The sequence below is a fragment of the Stegostoma tigrinum genome, chromosome 2 (assembly GCF_030684315.1).
Source record: "Stegostoma tigrinum isolate sSteTig4 chromosome 2, sSteTig4.hap1, whole genome shotgun sequence".
NCBI lineage: Eukaryota > Metazoa > Chordata > Chondrichthyes > Orectolobiformes > Stegostomatidae > Stegostoma > Stegostoma tigrinum.
In genome coordinates this window covers 113,849,646-113,870,335 of record NC_081355.1, presented here as the reverse complement: position 1 = coordinate 113,870,335, position 20,690 = coordinate 113,849,646, and the positions used below count along the sequence as shown (strand labels likewise).

Below are 20,690 nucleotides of genomic sequence, written 5' to 3'. Positions count from 1 at the left end.
TCCCGCAATATGAGCCACTTTGCACTTGTACTCCCAGAGTCTCCAAACACAATCGTTCAATTCTGGCAAAAGGTTTGGATCTGGGAATGTGAATTATTCTTAATGACTTGTGGTCTGTCTCTAATTCAAACACAATAATGAACAAGTCTACATGGAATCTTTAACATGCCGCAAATTCTGGTGACTCTTTCTCTAACTGAGAATGTCTTCTCTCTACACCTGTCAAAGACCTGCTCTCACAGCAATAACTCTCAGGCCCTCATCTTGCATTTACACCAGCACTACTCCTAATCTGATTGGACAGGTATCTGCTATGACTGTTCTGATTTGCATTTGGGTAATAGCACCACAGGATTTGAGCATTTCTTGTGGATCTTTCAAAGGTTTCACGGCAGCTTTCCATCCTTCACCAAATCTGAACTTGTATCAGATCTACTCAATTTTCTCAAGGGGTTACTTGGGGAGAAAAGTTTGGAATATTCCTCATATGACTCCCAGAAAACCCCTCACTTCACTGGAATTGTATGCTTTTAGTTTCTCTGTTGGTTTTGCCTCTGTGCCCTTTTGGGAGTTCTCTCACTATTGGAATTGCTAGGGGGTGTTTGTATTCTATTCAGTATTGAAATTCAAATCCAAATCATCTCAAAAATGTTTTTAAAATGCATTTTTTCCTTCTACCAGTTTGAAAATCTGGCCAATCACTCTGAATGCCAGGGGATATCTGGATGTCCCTGCTATTCAGTACTACTCAGGGAGTAAATGTGGAAACTGTGTTGTTAGAGGTATTTTCCTTATTCACGTTCCATTCTAATATGTCTGCTGAAATGCAATAGGAAGAAAAGGTCATAAATTCAAAGAATTAGCTGAAGAATGAGAGGAAGATTCAGGGTAAATTTATATGGAAGGTTAAGGATCAATAATGTTGCTTGAAAGTATTGTGGAATCATATTGCTAAGAACATACAAAAGACAGTTAAAGAAGACTATTTTATACGATTATGGGGAAGAAGTTAGGATGTAGTCCATTTTGAATAGCTGTTCACAAAGCTAACATGAGCATGATGGGATGAATGGTCTCTTTCTCTGCTGTCAGTTTTAATGATTCTACCTGACTGGCATCTACACTGTAACAGTCTAGGATCTATATGTGTAGCCTTGAGATAGATAGTGATCTTACTTCCAGACTTGACTGTTGGTTAATGAAAGGTGAGGAAAAGTGTTTGTCTTTAAAATAAAATAAATTAAATTAAATAATAGATGAAATTAAAGTTAAATGGTGAATTAGGAAAAAATATTTGAAGAGGGCGGACAATAAAGTGATATTCTTGCCATAAAGTTTTAACACAATGTTATAACAATTGTGCATCTCTTCCTTGAGACTGTTCTCTGTGTGGCAAATGTTATCACAGTAGCTAAAACAACCTGCAACTTTCTAAAACCCCAATATCAACATTCTAAACAGATTAACACATAACATTCTTCAAATAAGTTAATTTTAAATCCCAGGATTTGGATCAGCAACTTTAACAATGCCAAAAAGTAATCAGTTATTCTTTAAGCCAGGATCTATCTGTGTACTAAGTTTTAATGAATTCTATAATTTGAAGATATCTTGTTTATAGATAAATAGACTAACAAAGTTGAAAACACTTCTTCTCCCAAAAGCCTGGGATAGCGGATATATCAGACCCCAGTAACCAGGGATCTGGGAGGCTTGGTGTGCTCAGATCATGTGGTTGGGAGCTTTGACAAGGAACAGCACTGGGACCCATGATTTCTGTTGCTGCCTCTGCCTACCATCTGTAGCAAGAGAGGATAAAAAAAAACAATAGTTTGTATAATGGGTGAAGAGAATAATAGGGGAAAAAGTGGAATGGCAGAGCAAAATTTTTTTTTAGAATTTATTCTCACGTGTATACACGTAGCATAATGTTACAGTAATCATACATCTAACCAGTGTTACTACTGTGAAACTATGAGAATTTATTACAACCTTGCAATTTTGTACACTGAGGCTGAAGAATTTCCAAGACAAAATTTCTGCCACCACTGTAGTATTCTTGGGTTCAGTTACTGCCATTTATTTTTTTCCCAAAATTCATTTAAATGCAATGTTCAAAGTATAAACATTTAAAACCTGCACTGCATCTTACAATAGCCAATCAATTGTTCGTCACCCTAGCTCCAGCCTTCCTAGAACAAATCCGCAATCAATTGTAATATAGGGATTACACTGAAATTATAATTTGGAAATGTATGATTATTTTCTCAATCTGATAGAATCTGACCCAGGTGATTTAATGGGACAAATGTACATCTTCCATCAGTACAATTTTTGATAAAGTACTTTATTTTATCAAATTGCCTTTAGTTTTAATTCTATCTATGTTTGGAAGATCAGCAAGATAGAATCCAATTAATAATGCATCATAGACAAAGCTCTTATTTTCCTCCCATAGTTCTTTAATCCCTGTAAAGGCTGGATTCTTATATTATTTCCATTTAAAGGAGCAATGGTCATGTTTAGAAAGAAGAGCACATGATCTAGAATTTAGTATTTATATTCATGCCTCTTCACATAAAAATTTAGAGAATCATTGTGAGCACCATTTCATAAAGTGAATAGTGGAAAAATAGTGAAAACAGATCTTATTAAGAAAATATTATGTCTTCTTTTCTCCTGAAGTCTACACTTGGTTATGTGGCCCTTCTTATCAGCACCTTCCATGTTCTGATTTATGGATGGAAACGAGCCTTTGAGGAGCAGTACTACAGATTTTACACACCACCAAACTTTATGCTAGCTCTTATTCTGCCTTTCACAGTCATCATTGGGAAACTTATTTTGTTGTTTCCATGTATCAATAGAAGACTGAGGAAAATACGGAAGGGTTGGGAAAAGAGCCAGCTCACAAATGATACTTCAACAATACTTCTTCAAGCATCTCCAGAAAGAGTAACTGTTATGTGATATTTTGCCAAAAATTTATTCTATTTAAAGCCATCCGTCTTTATGAAATTTTGACCTGTATGTTAAATTTGTTTATTTATACTGTAAATTAAGGACAAATCATGTTTGGAACTTCATCTGTTTCTTTCCCTGCTGTCTAATGATGGATTCTGTATTAATTGTCGACTAGTCAATAGTTTGTGAGAATTTATGGTTTATCTCAGAAGATGAATTCAGATAGTAAGTAGGAGGATATGATTCAGTTGTTTGTTTTTATGTCACATTTTAAACTAAGTATATTAAATGAGTTCAGTATTAAAATAGTAAAGTGCAGTGGTTAGTAATGGTAAACATTTTAGTAATATGATGTCTACACACTATTGGAAGAATCTGTTAAATATTTTTATTCCTATTCTGTTGTTTTCCTGTGAAAAAAATTGATTAACTTCACCTGTCCCTAGCATTGCCAGGAATGCTCTTTATAATCATTAGTCCAAGCACCATGCTATCCTAAAATGTACTTTCTGTATAATAACATGGAAATTAATTATTTAATAATTTAATGTTGCTAAGGAAATGGATATTGCTCGCCAAAGGTCCAGGACATAATTATATTATTGTACCATACAGCTAGATGAGAAATATGGTTGGCGACTTAATCTGTACTGGAGTTTGTTTTTCTAAAATTCCGCTTCTGGTAAGTTAGGATGAGCATTTCATTAAATTTCCATTCTGTTACTTGTGGATAAGTTGTGTTTATTAGACATAGCTCCTTAACTTTAAAATTACTTTAAAATGCGATAATAATTAAAAAGTTCACTGTTTATTAGGACAAAATAACATTAATGCAACTGATATGACAATGAAGTAACTCTAGTGTTCATTTCATGTTTCATTTCAGTTAAGGAATTTAAAATATTCCTTTCAATAGAATAAGAATCCAGAACAATGAAAATAAGATTTGCAAGAGTACATCACTATTAAATGATAGCGGTTTAGTGTAAAAATGTAGTTCAGATTTTCAAAGGGATTGTTATTCACCATGGATGAAATGATATATCACTGCATTAACACATAGATGCAGCACAGCTTTTGGCACAACAGTAAGTAATGTGCAGTGCAGTGTTCATAATTACCCTGTAGCTATTTATGTCAAAGTTTAGCAAGCTATATATGTGTTAGTTTTATTATTTTTCATTAAACACATCAACTTTCTAATTTACACTTCAGTCTGTTGTTTGAGTGGTGGCACAGTACTCATGATGTTCAATAAAATCTATTTGCTGAATTTTCCCTTTGAGGTTAGCAGAGAGTGAGTTTCGTTACATCCAGTCCAGCATGGCCTGGGCAAAGTTTCTCATACAATCATCCTATTTCACATCATTACTTGTGCAAGCAAGCTATTGAACACATTTCTTTGGAAATCACAAAGCCAAATGTGCTGAAGGACTTGCCACTGCTGTGACTTCAGATTTAGAAGCCTCCAGCATGATCTTTAAAATCCAACTGCACACCACTTCAGAAGCTGTAAACCAGGAACTACTTCTCAAATTGTGTGCTCAACACTCAAATATCACAGAGAAGCGTAAGATAGCTCCCCGCTTTTAGGGCAGGGACTTGGAAGTACTGGTGTATGGAACATGAGAGAGGAGAGCAGTCCTTTTGTCTTGCTAACTGATAAAGGGTACCACATCAACAGACCCACTGAGCTTGGATATCTGATGGAAGAGGGATGAGAGAAGTGCTGCAGCAATGTCAGTGGTCTTCTGCACTCACAAGAGTGCTACTATCTTTGATCAGCTCATGCTCACAGAGCTATCACTCAGTCTAACATCACCATAGACTTGATGGAGTGTGACCCACAATATTGCATGCATCTTGTCCACTCAAAGATTCACACCCTGCTCATTCTGCTAAAATACTAATGTTTCATGACCTCTGCACTTCCTATTCACTTGGTACATTTCTTGCTCCTCCAGCGACACTGGTTGATCTTGTATCCATTTCCAACATACACAATCCCTTCCTTTGTTTCATTGCAAGTAAAATGGACTGATGTTCAACAGCACCCTACTGGCCTACTTGTAATCCACGGACTGCAATTGACCTACAGGACTGACCATGATCAAAATCCTGTAGTGTAATCAGACAAATGTCTTGACTGATTTTTGTGATACCCACTGGATGACTGTATTCCAACTTCATCCCACTATTGACTTTTCCCCTTTGACATTTAGTCATAGCTATTTACTTGAAGAACATGAAATGTGCCTACTGTGTAAGCTGTGGGTGTCTGTAAGCTCCAAAATTATGCTTAAAGGCCTGAAGTGGCTGAATTGATCTGACAGAGACGTGATGATATGATGTGGTTTGGAGTTTTGTGGATAAGGGGTCAAGGAGTTTAGTGGCCATTGATCTGCAGAGATGTTACCCAGAAGAAACATTGGCATGATGGCCAGGACAGGCATTTGGCAAGCTGCGGCATTGATTTACCTGTCAGAAATTTGGCCCATCTAGCTCAATCACCATTTCTCAGTGGAGGGGAGAAGAATTGAATTGGGAAAGCAAATAGAGTTTGGATTTTAATGAGATGTGAATGCATGGAAATGAAGTAACCACCATGAAGGATGAGGTTCTGAAATTGCTACTTAAGACTCAATGGAAACAACAACAGAATTTTTCTCAACATCAAGAATTTGACTTCTTCCTTCTCATCTTATTTTGACACCATTCTTGCTCTTTTTTTTCATTCATTCCTGAGATGTCGGCATCACTGGCTGGCCAGCATTTATAGCCCATCCCTAATTACCCTCAAGGAGGTGGTAGTGAGCTGCATTCTTGAATCACTGCAATCCACCTTGCTGTGGGTTGAGAAACAATGCCCTTAGGGAAGGAATTCCAGGATTTTGACCCAAAGACAGTGAAAGAATGGGAATGTACTTCCAAGTCAAGATGTTGAGTGGCTTGGAAGAGAACCTTACAGGTAGTGGTATTCCCACGTATCTGCTGCCTTTGTCTTCTAGATAGATGTAGCCATGGACTTGGAAGGTGCTGTCCGAGTATCTTTGATGAATTTTAGCAGTGCATCTTGTACATAATACACACTACCACTATTGAGTGTCGGTGATGGAGGGAGTGAATGTTTGTCGATGTGGTGCCAATCAGTTGTCCTGGATTGTGTAAAACTTCTTGAGTGTTGTTGGAGCTACACTCAACCAGGCAAGTGGGGAGTTTTCCACCACACTCCTAACTTGTGTATTGGAAGTGATCGACAGGCATCTTGGCATCCTGAGAAGGAGAAAAGTTTGTCATACATTCCCAAGCACTTTTCGTATCTCAACAAATGTAAACTTTATTAGTGGAGAAATCTGTTTTGAAACTGTATGCTTCTTGATTAGTGCCATTTGGCCATTTTCATGAATGCTGTGTGCAATTTCTGGTGTGTATTTTGATTCAATCTATTTTTTGCTGTATCCATAAAATATACAGAATGATGCTTCAGTGTTTGAATCGTTATGGTCACCTGGCAAAAAAATTAATGTAAAAAGATACCTTTGCTGATAATAAATTTTGCAAAATAATGCAACAAATATCCTTTATTGGGGTGCATTGACATTGACCTTTCTGCTTCTGGAATTAGTTTTTGATTTTGAGTATGTAAAGCATTTTAATTATGTTGAAGATATTATGTAACTGCAAGGATTTTTTAAATTAAGGACATAAGTGTTCTGAAATTTTATTGAATTTCCAAGTAACATTTTGCTGCCAACTGTTCTTGGATATGTGTCAAAGAGCAAGTGGTGTTTTTCATAGCTTTGCAGCCTAATACAGATCTAACCCAGGAATACACAAAAGTCAAGCTCTCTCAAATCCACTGTTCATTCACACTATTTGATGTATAATTCCATTGTGGCATGAAACCAGAGTTGAAAAAGAAACTATTGGGTTTTCTGGTTATTTTACAAAATTACTGTGTCATTTTCATGTTGTCATTTTTTTCAGATTTCCCTCATGCCTTTACTTCATTCTAGCCTGCTATCATTTCCTTCCAGATCGTCCCATATTTTCATCTTAGCCTGCTAACCAGTCTTGACCTCATTTTCTCACCATAATCTTTAAATTGCCTTTGGACATTTTGAAAGTTAAAAATACTACATAAAATTGAAGGTGATGTGAGAAAGTGGATTGTGTCTCCACATTGAAATATAACCATCAGGCAAATGAAGTCTAGTGCAGGCAACCTAAGCCTGTATTCAGAACTTTCCCTTGACAGACAGAACAGAGTTCACATCCTGCAGAATATCCAGGCATTGCTGGCATTTTAAATAACCACAGCACACTTGTTGTGCAGAATTCAGTTAAGCTCACTGAAGCAGAAAGGCTGATGGAAATTGTAAAGGTGGTCATGTGCCTGAGGGCCAACTTTGGGAACTCCGGCAGAAACACATGGGTGATGAGGCATCAAGGCAGCAATCCCATATGCAGTAGGCGTAAGGTAATTGTGATTATTAAAATGGTAATCAACTTGAACTAACATATCTCTACATGGAATAGAATGCTACTCTCAAAGTTAACAAGCAGCATTGTAGAAATCACAAGCCGTCAGATTCTTGATGGTTAAATGGCGATGGTGGTTTTCAGAGAGGAAGCTTAGCTGTTTTCAAGCTCCATTTGTTGCATTCACATGTTGAAAGGACTGTGAAAGTCAAAAATTGTACGAAGTGGTGTCTGAAAAGTAGGGATAGCAGCCAGTGGAGTTGTCATTCACATAAACTTCCTACATCCATGACTGGTTGAAGTGAGGCACAAGGAAACGTGCATCAGACTAGAAAACACCATTACAAAGGGGGAAGACATTCAATCCATGCTTGGACAGGTCACATTAGAAAACCATGGGGAAACTGCAGCAGGAGCAGGAAGGAAGATGGGTTGCCAGAGTTTTCAGGTATTAAAAGAAAAAAGAAAAAAGTCTCTTAAAAGCTGTCGATTCAAGAAATTAGAAATAAAGAAATGTTAGTATAAACAGATTTCTTAGGGGAAGGAAACTTGGGATTCTGGTTAGTCTTACTTGAGGTAAAAGGCTTCAAAACAGAGTTTAAATTAGGCCTCGCATAGGTGTTAAACTAATACCATAAGACATTGGAGCAGAAATTAGAACCTATCTATCTCTGTCTTAAATATATTCAAAGACCTGGCATGCACAGCCTTCTGTGACAATGAATTCTATAGATTCACCACTCTCTGGCTAAAGAAGTTTCTCCTTAGCTCCGTTCTAAAGGGTCTTCCCTTCACTCTAAGGCTGTCCCGTCAGGTCCTATACTCTCCTGCCAATAGAAACTTCTTCCCAAAGTCTGATCTGTCCAAGTCATTCAATATTCTGTAAGTTTCAATTAGATCCTCCCATTTCCTTCTAAATTATCTCATTTATGGACCCAAAGTCTTCAAACATTCTTCATATGTTAAGCCTTTCATTCCTTGTGAACATCCTCCAGACCCACTCCAGGGTTACGACACCCTTACTGAGATTTGGGATCAAAATTATTTACAATACTCTAAATGTAGTCTGACCAGAACTTTATGAAGCCTCAGATGTACATCCCTGCCTTTATATTCTAGTCCTCTTGAAATAAATGTCATCACTGTATTTGCCTTCCTAACTACTGACTCAACCTGCAAGCTTACTTTATGAAAATCCTTGACTAGGACTCCCTAGTCCCTTTGCAGTTCAGATTTCTGAATTTTTCCCCCCATTTAGAAAATAATCAATGCCTCTTCTTACCAAAGAGCATGACCTCACACTTTCCCATGTTGTATTCCATTTGCCACTTCCATTCTCCCAACCTGTGTAAATCCTTCTGCAGCCTTCCTGCCTCCTCATTACTACCTGTCCCTCCACCTAAGTTTATAGACAATAGGTGCAGGAGTAAGCCATTCGACCCTTCAAGCCAGCACCACCATTCATTATGATCATGGCTGATCATCCACAATCAATATCCTGTTCCTGCCTTATCGCCATAACCCTTGATTCCACGAACTGTAAGAGCTCTATCCATCTCTTTCTTGAAAGTATCCAGAGACTTGGCCTCCATTGCCTTCTGGGGCAGAGCATTCCATATATCCACCACTCTCTGGGTGAAGAGGTTTCTCCTCAACTCTGTTCTAAATGGCCTACCCCTTATTTTTAAACTGTGTCCTCTGGTTCTGGACTCCCGTGTCAGTGGAAACATGCTTCCTGCCTCCAGAGTGTTCAATCCTTTAGTTATCTTATACGTCTCAATCAGATCCCCTCTCATCCTCCTAAACTCAAGTGTATACAAGCCCGGTCGCTCCAATCTTTCAACATATGATTGTCCCGCCATTCCAGGAATTGACCTCATGAACCTACGCAGCACTCCCTCAATAGCCAGAATGTCCTTCCTCAAATTTGGAGACCAAAACTGCACACAATACTTCAGGTGCAGCCTCACCAGGGCCCTGTACAGCTGCAGAAGGACCTCTTTGCTCCTATACTCAATTCCATTCATTATGAAGGCCAGCATACCATTAGCTTTCCTCACTGCCTGCTGTACCTGCATGCCTGCTTTCATTGACTGATGTACAAGAACACCCAGATCTCATTGTACTTCCCCTTTACCTAACTTGACTGTATTTAGTTAGTAATCTACCTTCCTGTTCTTGCCGCCAAAGTGGATAACCACGCATTTATCCACATTAAACTGCATCTGCCATGCATCCGTCCACTCACCTAGCCTGTCCAAGTCACCCTGTATTCTCATAACATCTTCCTCACATTTCACCCTGCCACCCAGCTTTGTGTCATCAGCAAATTTGCTAATATTACTTTTAATGCCTTCATCTATATCATTAATGTATATTGTAAATAGCTGCGGTCCCAGCACTGAACCTTATGGAATCCCATTGGTCACTGCCTGCCATTCCAAAAGGGACCCATTTATCACTACTCTTTGCCTCCTGTCAGCCAGCCAATTTTCAATCCAAGCCAGTATTTTGCCCCCAATACCATGTGCCCTAATTTTGCTCACTAATCTCCTATGTGGGACTTTATCAAAGGCTTTCTGAAAGTCCAGATATACTACATCCACTGGCTCTCCCTTGTCCATCTTCATAGTTACATCCTCAAAAAATTCCAGAAGATTAGTCAAGCATGATTTCCCCTTCGTAAACCGATGCTGACTCTGACCTATCCTGTTACTGCTATCCAAATGGCTCGTAATTTCATCTTTTATAATTAACTCCAGCATCTTTCCCACCACTGACGTCAGGCTAACTGGTCTATAATTCCCTGTTTTCTCTCTCCCTCCTTTTTTGAAAAGTGGGACAACATTAGCGACCCTCCAATCTGCAGGAACTGATCCTGAATCTATAGAACATTGGAAAATAATTACCAATGCGTCCACGATTTCCAGAGCCACCTCCTTAAGTACCCTGGGATGCAGACCATCAGGTCCTGGGGACTTATTAGCCTTCAGACCTAACAATCAATCCAACACCATTTCCTGCCTAATATAAATTCCCTTCAGTTCATCCATTACCCTAGGTCCTTCAGCCACTATTATATCTAGGAGATTGCTTGTGTCTTCCCTAGTGAAGACAGATTCAAAGTACCTATTCAACTCTTCTGCCATTTCCTTGTTCCCCATAATAAATTCACCCGTTTCTGTCTTCAAGGGCCCAATCTTAGTCTTAACCATTTTTTTTCTTTTCACATACCTAAACAAGCTTTTATATTATATTATATTTATATTTTTGGCCAGTTTGCCTTCGTACCTCATTTTTTCTCCACATATTGCCTTTTTATTTATCCTCTGTTGCTCTTTAAAAGTTTCCCAGTCCTCTGGCTTCCCAATCATCTTTGCTATGTTATACTTTTTTTTATCTTTATGCAGTCCTTAACTTCCCTCACCAGCCACGGCCGCCCCTGCCTCCCCTTAGGATCTTTCTTCCTCTTTGGAACGAACTGATCCTGCATCTTCTGCATTATATCCAGAAATACCTGCCATTGTTGTTCCATTGCCATCCCTGATAGGGTATTGAACAATTGAACTTTGGCCAGCTCCTCCCTCATAGCTCCATAGTTCCCTTTATTCAACTGCAATACTGACACTTCCGATTCTCCCTTCTCCCTCTCAAATTGCAGATTAAAACTTATCATATTATGGTCACTACCTCCTAATGGCTCCTTGACTTCAAGGTCCCTGATCAAATCGGGTTTGTATCATCTGCAAACTTCTCCAGAATGCCCTCACTTCCTTCAACTAGATCATTGTGTATAAAGTGAAACGTTGTGGTCCTAACACTGACCCTTGTGGAACACCACTAATCACTGGTTGCCATCCAGAGAAGGACCCTTTTTTACCACCCTCTGTTTTCTGCCATACAGCCAACCTTCTACCCATGCTAGTACCTTGTCTCTAACACCATGAGCCCCTATCTTATTCAGCGGCCTCCGGTGCGGCACCTTGTTAAGGGCCTTCTGGAAGTCCAGGTAAATAACATCCATTGGCTCTCCTTGGTCTAACCTGCTCATTACCCCTCAAAGAATTCTGTCAGATTTGTCAGGTATGACCTCCCACTGATGAAGCTATGCTGACTTTGCCCTATTTTACCATACATGTCCAAATATTCAAAAATCTCATCCTTCACAATGGACTCCAAAATCTTACCAACAACTGAGGTCAGGCTAATCGGCCTGTAATTTCCCACCTTTTGTCTTACTCCCTTCTTAAACAAGGGGTTACAATCATGATTTTTCAATCCTCTGGGTCCTCCCTGACTACAGCAATTCCTGAAAAATCACCATGAATGCCTCCACTATCTCAATATCTACGTCTAACTATGTCCTTAAGAACTCTAGGGGGCAGTCCATCTGGTCCAGGTGATTTATCCACCTTCAGACCTTTCAGTTTTCTAGCATCTCCTCCTTGGCAATGTCCTCCATTCTTCCCCTCACCCTGCCCCCAAATCTCTTGATTTTTTGGGATATTACTCATGTCTTCCACCAGGAAGACTGACACATAGTACTCATTTGGTTTCTCAGCCATTTCCTTGTTCCCCATTACTACTTCTCCAGTGTCATTTTCCAGAAATCCAATGTCCACTTTTGACTTTCTTTTGCCCATTATATATCTAAAGAAACTCTTGCTGTCTTCTTTTATATTGCTGGCTAGCTTAATCTCATATTTAATCTTCTCCCTCCTTATTTCTTTCTTCATTGTCCTCTGTTGGTCTTTGTAAGCATCCCAATCCACAGGCTTCTCACTGCCCTTCACCCCATTATATGCTTTCTCTTTTGCTTTTATGCTGTCCCTGACTTCCCTTGTCAGTCATGGTTGCCTCATCTTCCCTTTAGAATGCTTCTTCTTCCGAGGGATGAATTTTTGCTGTGCCTCTTGATTAATCTCAGAAATTCCTGCCTTTGCTGTTCTATTGTCTTTCCTGCTAGGTTCCTCTCCCAGTCAATTCTGGTCAGGTCCTCCCTCACGCCTCTCTAGTAGCCTTTATTCAGCTATAATACTGTTACATCTGATTCCACCTTCTCCCCCTCAAACTGCAGAATAAATTCTATGATATGATCACTACTTCCTAAAGGTTCCTTCACCTTAAGCACCCTTATCAAGTCTGCCTCATTGCACAACACGAAATCCAGAATTGCCTGTTCAATAAGATAACACAGTGTAAAGCTGGATGAACACAGCAGGCCAAGCAGCATCAGAGGAGCAGGAAAGCTGATGTTTCAGGCCTAGACTTGTCGGGTTCACCACAAGCTGCTCCAAAAAGCCATCCAAAAGACATTCCAGGAATTCCTTTTCTTTCAATCCACTACCAACCTGATTTTCCCAGTCCACATGCATATTGAAATCTTCATAATCACTGTAACCTTGCCTTTCTTACACACCTTTTCTATACCCTGGTGTATCTTGTGCCCCAAATGCTGACTATTGTTTGGAGACCTGTACATAACTCCCATTATGGTTTTATTTTACCTTTGTGGCTCCTTAACTCTATTTACACAGATTCTACATTTTCTGACCTACATTGTTTCTTGCTGTTGATTTAATTTATTTCTTACTAATAAGGCAATCCCAAATCTTCTGCCCACCTGCCTGTCTTTTCGATAGGATGTATATCCTTGGATATTTAGCTTTCAGTCCTCACCTTCTTGCAGCCACATCTCCATGATGCTGATCAAATCATACCTGCTAATTTCAATCTGCACCACAAGCTCATTTACCTTATTTCATACACTGCATGCATTCAGATACAACACCTTCAGTCTTGTATTTACCATCCCTCTTCTCATTGTCATTCATTTCTCCAGTGTGCTTGAAGTTTGATTCTTAACACTTTCTAAACACTCTGTCCTATTTTGTGTGCTGGAGGCTTTAATAACCTCTCCTGAGTTCTCCTTTCTTTTCATTTTTTCATACTTTCCCATGCAGTTGAATCCAGCCCTACAGATGTTAACCTGCTGCTTTGTTTCCCATTGGCCATTATACTTCTCTAAGTTTTACTTCGGCAGACCTTGGCAGATCATTTGCAAAGACTCAAATTTCCAGGCCATTTAGAATTAAACCACAAGGTCGGGGGGGGGTAGACTTTCAAATAAAAAGTCAGATCACTCCCGCTCTTCACTACATGATGCAAAAGATCAATAAGACTCTCTATGTTGTAAAGGATCAAATAACGGTTTTATTGAGCTAAGAAACATGTATCCAAGTAGATTTTCTGAAAAGAGTAGACAAATTCTTGCAGTAAGACAATGGAGCAGAAGTCTGTCAGGAGTCCCACAGCTGTTTATAAGCCTGGATAAGCCAAAGAAATGTCTCACATTATATTGATTCAAGATGGTAAGCTGATATGTTTGTACACTCCCAAATTAAAGGGGAGCTTAACAGAATGTTACACAGCGGAACAATTTCACATCACAGATGGTAGTTTGGAAATCTTACTGATGGTGTGCTGTTCTTAAACTAAGAGGCTAACAGCCTTTTTAAAAAATACACCATACCCACCTTCCTATTTTCTGCATATAAACTGCCCACTGAAATAAGGGCTTCATATTTAATTATTTCTCAGGAATTGAGTCTTGAATGCTTGTGTTAAAAATGAATTCATCTCACATTCTGTGGAGGTATCTGATTTTTTTTTAGAAAAGCAATGAAAAGGTACACCGGAACATTTTTTAAAAATTCATTATTTATTGCCCACCCCTAATTGCCAAGAGGGCAATTAAGAGTCAATCACAATGCTGTGTCACATAGAGGCCAGACCAGGTAAGGACGACATCTTCTTCACCAAACGATATTAGTGAGCCACATGGGTTTTTCCTGAAAATCAATAATGGATTCATGGTCATCATTGGAATCTTAATTTTAGATTTTTATTGAATTCAAATTCCACCTTCTGCCGTGGTGGTATTCAAACCCAGGACCCCAGAGCATTTTCTGAGTTTCTGGATTAGTAGTTTAGTGATAATACCACGTACAGTGTGGAAGTAAGCTGTTCATCTCATCAAGTCCATACCAGCTCTTCAAAGAGCATCCCACCTAGACCCACCTGCCTAATCCTATCTCTGTAACCCTGCATTTCCCATTGCACACTATGGGTAATTTAGTATGGCCAATTCACCTAAGCTGCACATCTTTGGACTGTGGGGCACTGAGCTACGGTTTCTGTGAAGAACTTACAATAAATGAAAGAAGTACAAAAGGCATCTGTAGAATATATTCAGATTAGGAAATTCTGCCAAGAAGGTTAATCAAAGTCTAGTCTAAATGATCAATCTTACTGAAGTATCATAAATAAAGGAAGGCAGTGACACTAGTAGATCATCTTCTAGTCTTTAATCACAGCTTGTAAAACTGGAAGCTATGAGGGAAGAGGTTTGTCCCAGAAACTATGGAGGTCTCTTGGTAATAACCATGTATAGAGCTCATACACAAAAGACTGTAATATGGCCTGGGAATTTCAAAAGAAATTGGAGATTTCTGTATGCTGTCCTACATACCCGGTAATGGAAAGCCAGACACTAACAGGACATTTATTATTTTTTATAATAATTCCCTGAGAAGCCATGGCAGAAGTTGGAACTAGACCTTTTCCAAATTCAATGGAAAACATATCTGATAACAGCAGGCAATTGTGCCAGAAGGCTAGAAGTTACCGGACTTTACACTTTGACAGCTGAGACCAAAATTACTCAAAGAAATCTTTACCATGCACAGGTTTCCGGACCAGATATTTTCAATTCTGGTGGCTCAGTGGTTAGCACTGTTGCCTCAGTGCTAGGTTCAATTTCAGTGACTATCTTTGTGGAGTTTGTATATTCTCCCTGTGTTTGTGTGGGTTTCCTCCCACAATCCAAAGATGTACAAATTGGGTGGATTGGCCATGCCAAATTGCCCAGGATATGCAAGTTAGGTGGGATTAGCCATGGTAAATAGGGGTAGGGACATGGGTCTGGGTGGGATGTTCTTCAGAGGGTTGGTATGGACTCAATGAGTCGAATGGCTTGTTTCCATACTAGAAGGATTCGATGAAATAATGGTACGTAATTTGTGAATAAATACTTTAAGAAGTTCATGACAAAATTGGCAATCAAGCATATCGCTCATTCTTCTTGCCATCCACAGGCCAATGGAGAAATCAAGATAAGAATGAAAACCATGAACATGATAACGTCTAATAATCATGATTAAAATTCAGCTTCACTGAATTATGGGGCAACCCCCTCAGGAAATGGATACTTGCTGGACAGAAGACTGAAAACATAAATCCAATAATTACATAAAACCTCAGATCAAATATTACATTTCAAGAGCATGAAAGTGTAAAGACAATGAGAATGACTAAAAGTGAAAAGAAAGACAAACATTTATAACTTCTGGGATAAATTAATACTCTATCAGCTTTGGAACCAGGCCAGATGATATGTATATGAGATAGGAAGTCAGAACATACAGTCCCCAAACAGACAGTGCAATGACTCCTTACATTTTTTGCATTGCGTTGACAATGATCAGAAGGAACAGAAAAGTGTTAATACCACTCAAAGCAATAAGAATGAGTGAAAATAATACCATAAACTTTCCATGTCAGCACTCATACCTGATTGCATCTCCTTTGATATGGGTCCACATGGATCCCAAATATCTGCCCAAATTGTGCTGGTTGGTATTGCAGGGAGCCAACATCTCACAATGTTGTGAAATGCTCAGTAAACTGAGTTTACTGATTAATGTTGGAAAATTGGAAGAACAAGCAACTTGAATCCCTGCAGCTGCCTCATTATTGAGAAAAGAAAATGTTGAATTTAATAGTACAAAAAAAATCAGTCTCTTTTCTCAATACAGCTAAAAATGTAAACTTCCATAGCATAGAATGTCATTGTCATGCCCAGCATTCCTGCAGCATGTACATCAAATCAAGCAGTCAGTTACCTCAAGTGGACTTGTTTCTTTGGAATACCCTTTACAATCAGATATGTATTTTTCTTAAGTGATTCTCATTATGAATGGATTTTTTTGTCTAATTGCTATGATGTAGTCAGTCAAAACTTTCATCACTTCGTTGCTTTTTTTGAATTTGAGCATTTACTGAGTGGTTATTTCCAAATTTATTTCTAAGTTAATGCTCAAATCTAACATTAATTACTTTTCTTTCAAAAAATTAAAACTGATTGAATAAATTAGCATAACTTCATTTTCGGCTTGTTATTATTTGTTATCCCATTCTTCGTAATATACCTTGGACATTATGTTCTGATAAGATTAATGCATAAAACAGTCACTCCAATCTTTTTATGACATTTCTTATTTTCTTCTTTGTAGTAATACAAGCTGCACACACACTTGTAAGAAGCTAAAACCTCCTTATTGTGAAAAGTAATACTAGGTACATGGGATAATGAAAAGCAGAAATTAATTCAAAATGATGATGCATAGACCAATGTGTAGTGTCTAGGAATAAGAACAGAAACTGCTGGAAATATAGACCAGTTCAATCAGAAATTGCAGGTTACAGACATTTTGATTGTGAAATAAAAACAGATAAGCAACAAAATGCAGACACAAGCACGTACTCTATGTTGTTAATAGACTTATGAACTAAATTAGCCACTCCTTTCACAAATGCTCCTCAATCGTCATATTGAAACTATGTATTTATAGCCTATTACTAACCTACCACAAGTAATCATCTGTGAAACATTAAACAAATGAATCACAAAGTAAAGAATGCCTGTGGTACAAGTCAAATGGGCATATTTGTTTCTCTCCTGAATACTTCTCTGTTTTCTGGTTTGTCTTGGCTGTACTGTTTTGCTGAAGTTAATTCCATCAAAGGGATTTGGTTGAGGGAGACAACAAAGACACGTTGTGACACCACTTTCAGACAAGTTTGGATTGCTTGAATGATTATTGTCTACTATAGTGACCTTGATAAAAAGAAATATTTGCATTTATATTACATTTTAATGATTACTGAATGTCTAAAAGTTCTTTAACAGGCAATAAAACATTTTTGAAGTTGTGACTGTTGTCATGTGGGATTTATCACACCAATTTATACACAACAAGCTTCCACAAACAGCATTTTGATAATTACCCTATAACCTGTTCTTGACTATTGATCAGGATATTATGGATAACCCTCTGCCCTTCTTTGAAATAACGCCGTAGAAACTTTGACATCCAGCCAAATATGCACATGAGGCAAAAACAAAGTTGCTGGAAAAACCCAGCAGGTCTGGCAGCATCTGTGAAGGAAATTACAGAGTTAACATTTTGGGTATGGTGACCCTTCCTCAGAACTCAGTTCTGCAGTTTGAGATAACAAAGTATGGAGCTGGATGAACAAAGATGCTGCTTGGCCTGCTGTGTTCATCCAGCTCCACACTTTGTTTTCTCAGATTCTGCAGCATCTGCAGTTCCCATTATCTCAGTTCTGCAGTTCTTTTGGTTTTTATTAAGTATGACTTGGGCTTCTGTTTAATATATCATCTAAAATACACAGCTCTGACAGTGGTGTTCTCTTAGTTTTTCCTTATTAATCCCACAGAGATGAGGATGACTTGTTTTCATTCCAGGGGTCTGCATTCTGTGGTGGTTGAATGGTCTGATCTTGGACCCTCGGATTCTGCCCCAGGTATTGTTTGAGGCAGGACGGTGAAACACTCTGGATTGTATGGGCTCTTTCTGCTCACCCTTGACCTCCATGTACTCCATTCAGTGAGACGTAAAGTGATTGGCGTCTTTACAGATGCTTTTTCTCTGGTTTCTGCATTCCTAATTCAAGTGAATTGATGGCGATGTTGTATTTGTTTAAGGAGGCTTTCAGGTGTCCTTGGGACATCAGCTATGCTCTACTAGTGATCACTTACACTGCAGAACTTGGAGTAGAGTACCATGAAGTAGTGTGGTGTCGCGCATACAGCCAATGTGGGCTGCCATCACAGCTGGGTGTGCCTGACTTTGATACTGGAGATGGTGGTCTGGAAGAGGACTGTCACATTGGTACGCCCATCTGCTAGTGGATTTGCAGGATTTTTCAATGACACTGCTGATGATAACTCTCCAGAGTTCTCAGCGGTCTGCTGTAAACAATTCACATTTTTTGATGCAAACAGGAGAGTGGGCACCACAGCTGCTCTGTAGACCATGAGTAGGTGCTGGGTTTGAGATCTCAGACTCTGAACACAATTCCTCATGCATCTGGAGGCCGCACTGGCACATTGTAGTCAATATTGGAGTTTATCATCGATGTCCACTCATACCAAGAGGAGGCTTCCAAGGTAAGGGAAATCATTGACATTTTCCAGTGGATTGCTATGGATTTTGATGATTAGTGGGGGAAATGGTGTATGGCAGGAGCAGGCTGGTAGAGAACCTCTGTTTTTCAATGTTTAGTCTGAGGCCCATTCTCTCATTTGCTTTGGTGAATGTGTCGATGATAGTTTGTAGCTCGGCCTCTGAGTTGTCTGAGGCAGGTGTTGCCTGTGTACTGCAGCTCAATGACAGAAGTTGGATTGGTCTTGGTTCTGGCCTAGAGGGGTCAAACGTTGAACAGTTTCCTGCTCCTCATCTAGGTTAGCTCCACTTTGGCGGGGAACTTCATTGTGATGGGGTGGAATGTTGTGACAATGAAGATGGAGAAGAGAGTTCAAGAGATGATGTAGCTCTGCTTGACCCCAGTTTTGACTCATATTGGGCCTGTGGTGAATCCCTTGGTGACAATCACAGCTTGCATGTCATTGTGAAGCAGGTGGAGTATGGTGATGAATTTCTGCGGTAGCCGAGTGTAAGGAGGTTATTATCCTTCACAGATGGCAGAATTGTGAGGTTGGGGAAGGTCATGTACAGAGGATGGTGCTGTTCCCTGCACTTCGATTTGACATGCATTGAAAATCATGACCATTGTGTCTCTTGATGAGTGGAAGCCAAATTGAGACTTTGGATGGAGCTCTCCAGCCACAGGGAAGAGGCAGTTGAGGAGGATTCTTACGATGACCTTCCCCATTGGCAGTAGGAAAATCCCTCTGTAATTTCTCCAGTTACACCTGTCTTTTTTCCTGAAGATAATCACAATTATGGCTTCTCTAAAATCTCCCAGCATGCTCTCTTCCTTCCAATAAAAGGCATTGAGATTATAGATTAACATCAAGAGTGCTTGCCCACCATACTTTAGTCCTTCTGCAAGGATTCTATCTGCACAGGAGGCCTTGTTGTTTTTCAGTTGATAAATGGCTTTTTTGACTTCATGGTGGGTTGGATGTGCACTGTGAAGGTGACAGGTGGTGCGTCGCAGATGGTGTCACACCAGAGTACCACTGGAATGTAAATGTTTGTCCTTTTTTTATTTGAATCTGAACAGCCACCAATTGTGTACACTACCTTACTGACCTTCTCATCGCTCACCTTCATTGTGACGATAGATCCAGGGTTATATCTTGTAAATTTTCAGTGCTAATTCAGTTATGCCTCTTCTCAACTGGAATCTGCAAAAAGCTTTTCGACAACTCTCGTGACCTGGACCTTGCCAAGAACTGAACAACCCTTCTGCGAATGCGCATCTTTTCATCTGATATGCTACCTGCTTCTGGCACTTGGCCCCTTTTGCATAGGTCATAAAGTTCAACTTAGTAAACATTTCAGAAATTATAATACCTGGTAGCTTCCCTTGCCATTTAACTTAAGTAGCATAGTTTCTTCAAATTGCTAATTTGACTCACTGCTTAAAATAAAATTCTGACCTTTAAGAAAAACAAGTTGCCTCAACAGAACTAAATAAAACAAGAACAAAACTGTATTTACCTCTTTAAGATTCAAGTTCAGAGAAGGCAGGGACATTGAAATCAGTGACAATGAGAAGTTGGTCATTGGAATGCTTGAGAGAGGGGAAAAATGAGGAGATATCCTTGGGAGAAAATCAGGATGGTATTCTAGTAGAAAATAGATTTTAATGGAGATTGATAGGAGTACAGCAGGACTGACTGTTCAATTGAAGAGAAATATCAGAAGCATAATGGAAGTAAGGACCATACTGGTGTCATGCTTATTGGAACGGCATGGTGACTCAGAGTTTAGCACTGCTGCCTCACAGTGCCGGGGTCCTGGGTCTGATCTCAGTCTCAGATGGCTGTGTGCAGTTTGCACATTCTCCTCATGTCTGCCTAGCTTCCTCCAGGTACCCCAGTTTTCTCCCACCATTCAGGGATCTGCAGG

At 39.3% G+C, this 20,690-nt stretch overlaps 1 protein-coding gene across 8 annotated transcripts in view; it reads left to right on the top strand.

Moving 5' to 3' along the window:
- Positions 1-6,530, top strand: part of steap2 (STEAP family member 2, metalloreductase) — a 94,410-nt gene extending 87,880 nt beyond the window's left edge. For all 8 annotated transcript variants that reach the window (XM_048547462.2, XM_059638626.1, XM_059638629.1 and 5 more), the window contains one exon: positions 2,686-6,530. In XM_048547462.2, the coding sequence (XP_048403419.1) occupies positions 2,686-2,970 (285 nt within the window). In that variant the 3' untranslated portion in view covers positions 2,971-6,530. The remainder of the gene's footprint in view (positions 1-2,685) is intronic.
- The last annotated feature ends 14,160 nt before the right edge of the window (positions 6,531-20,690 follow it).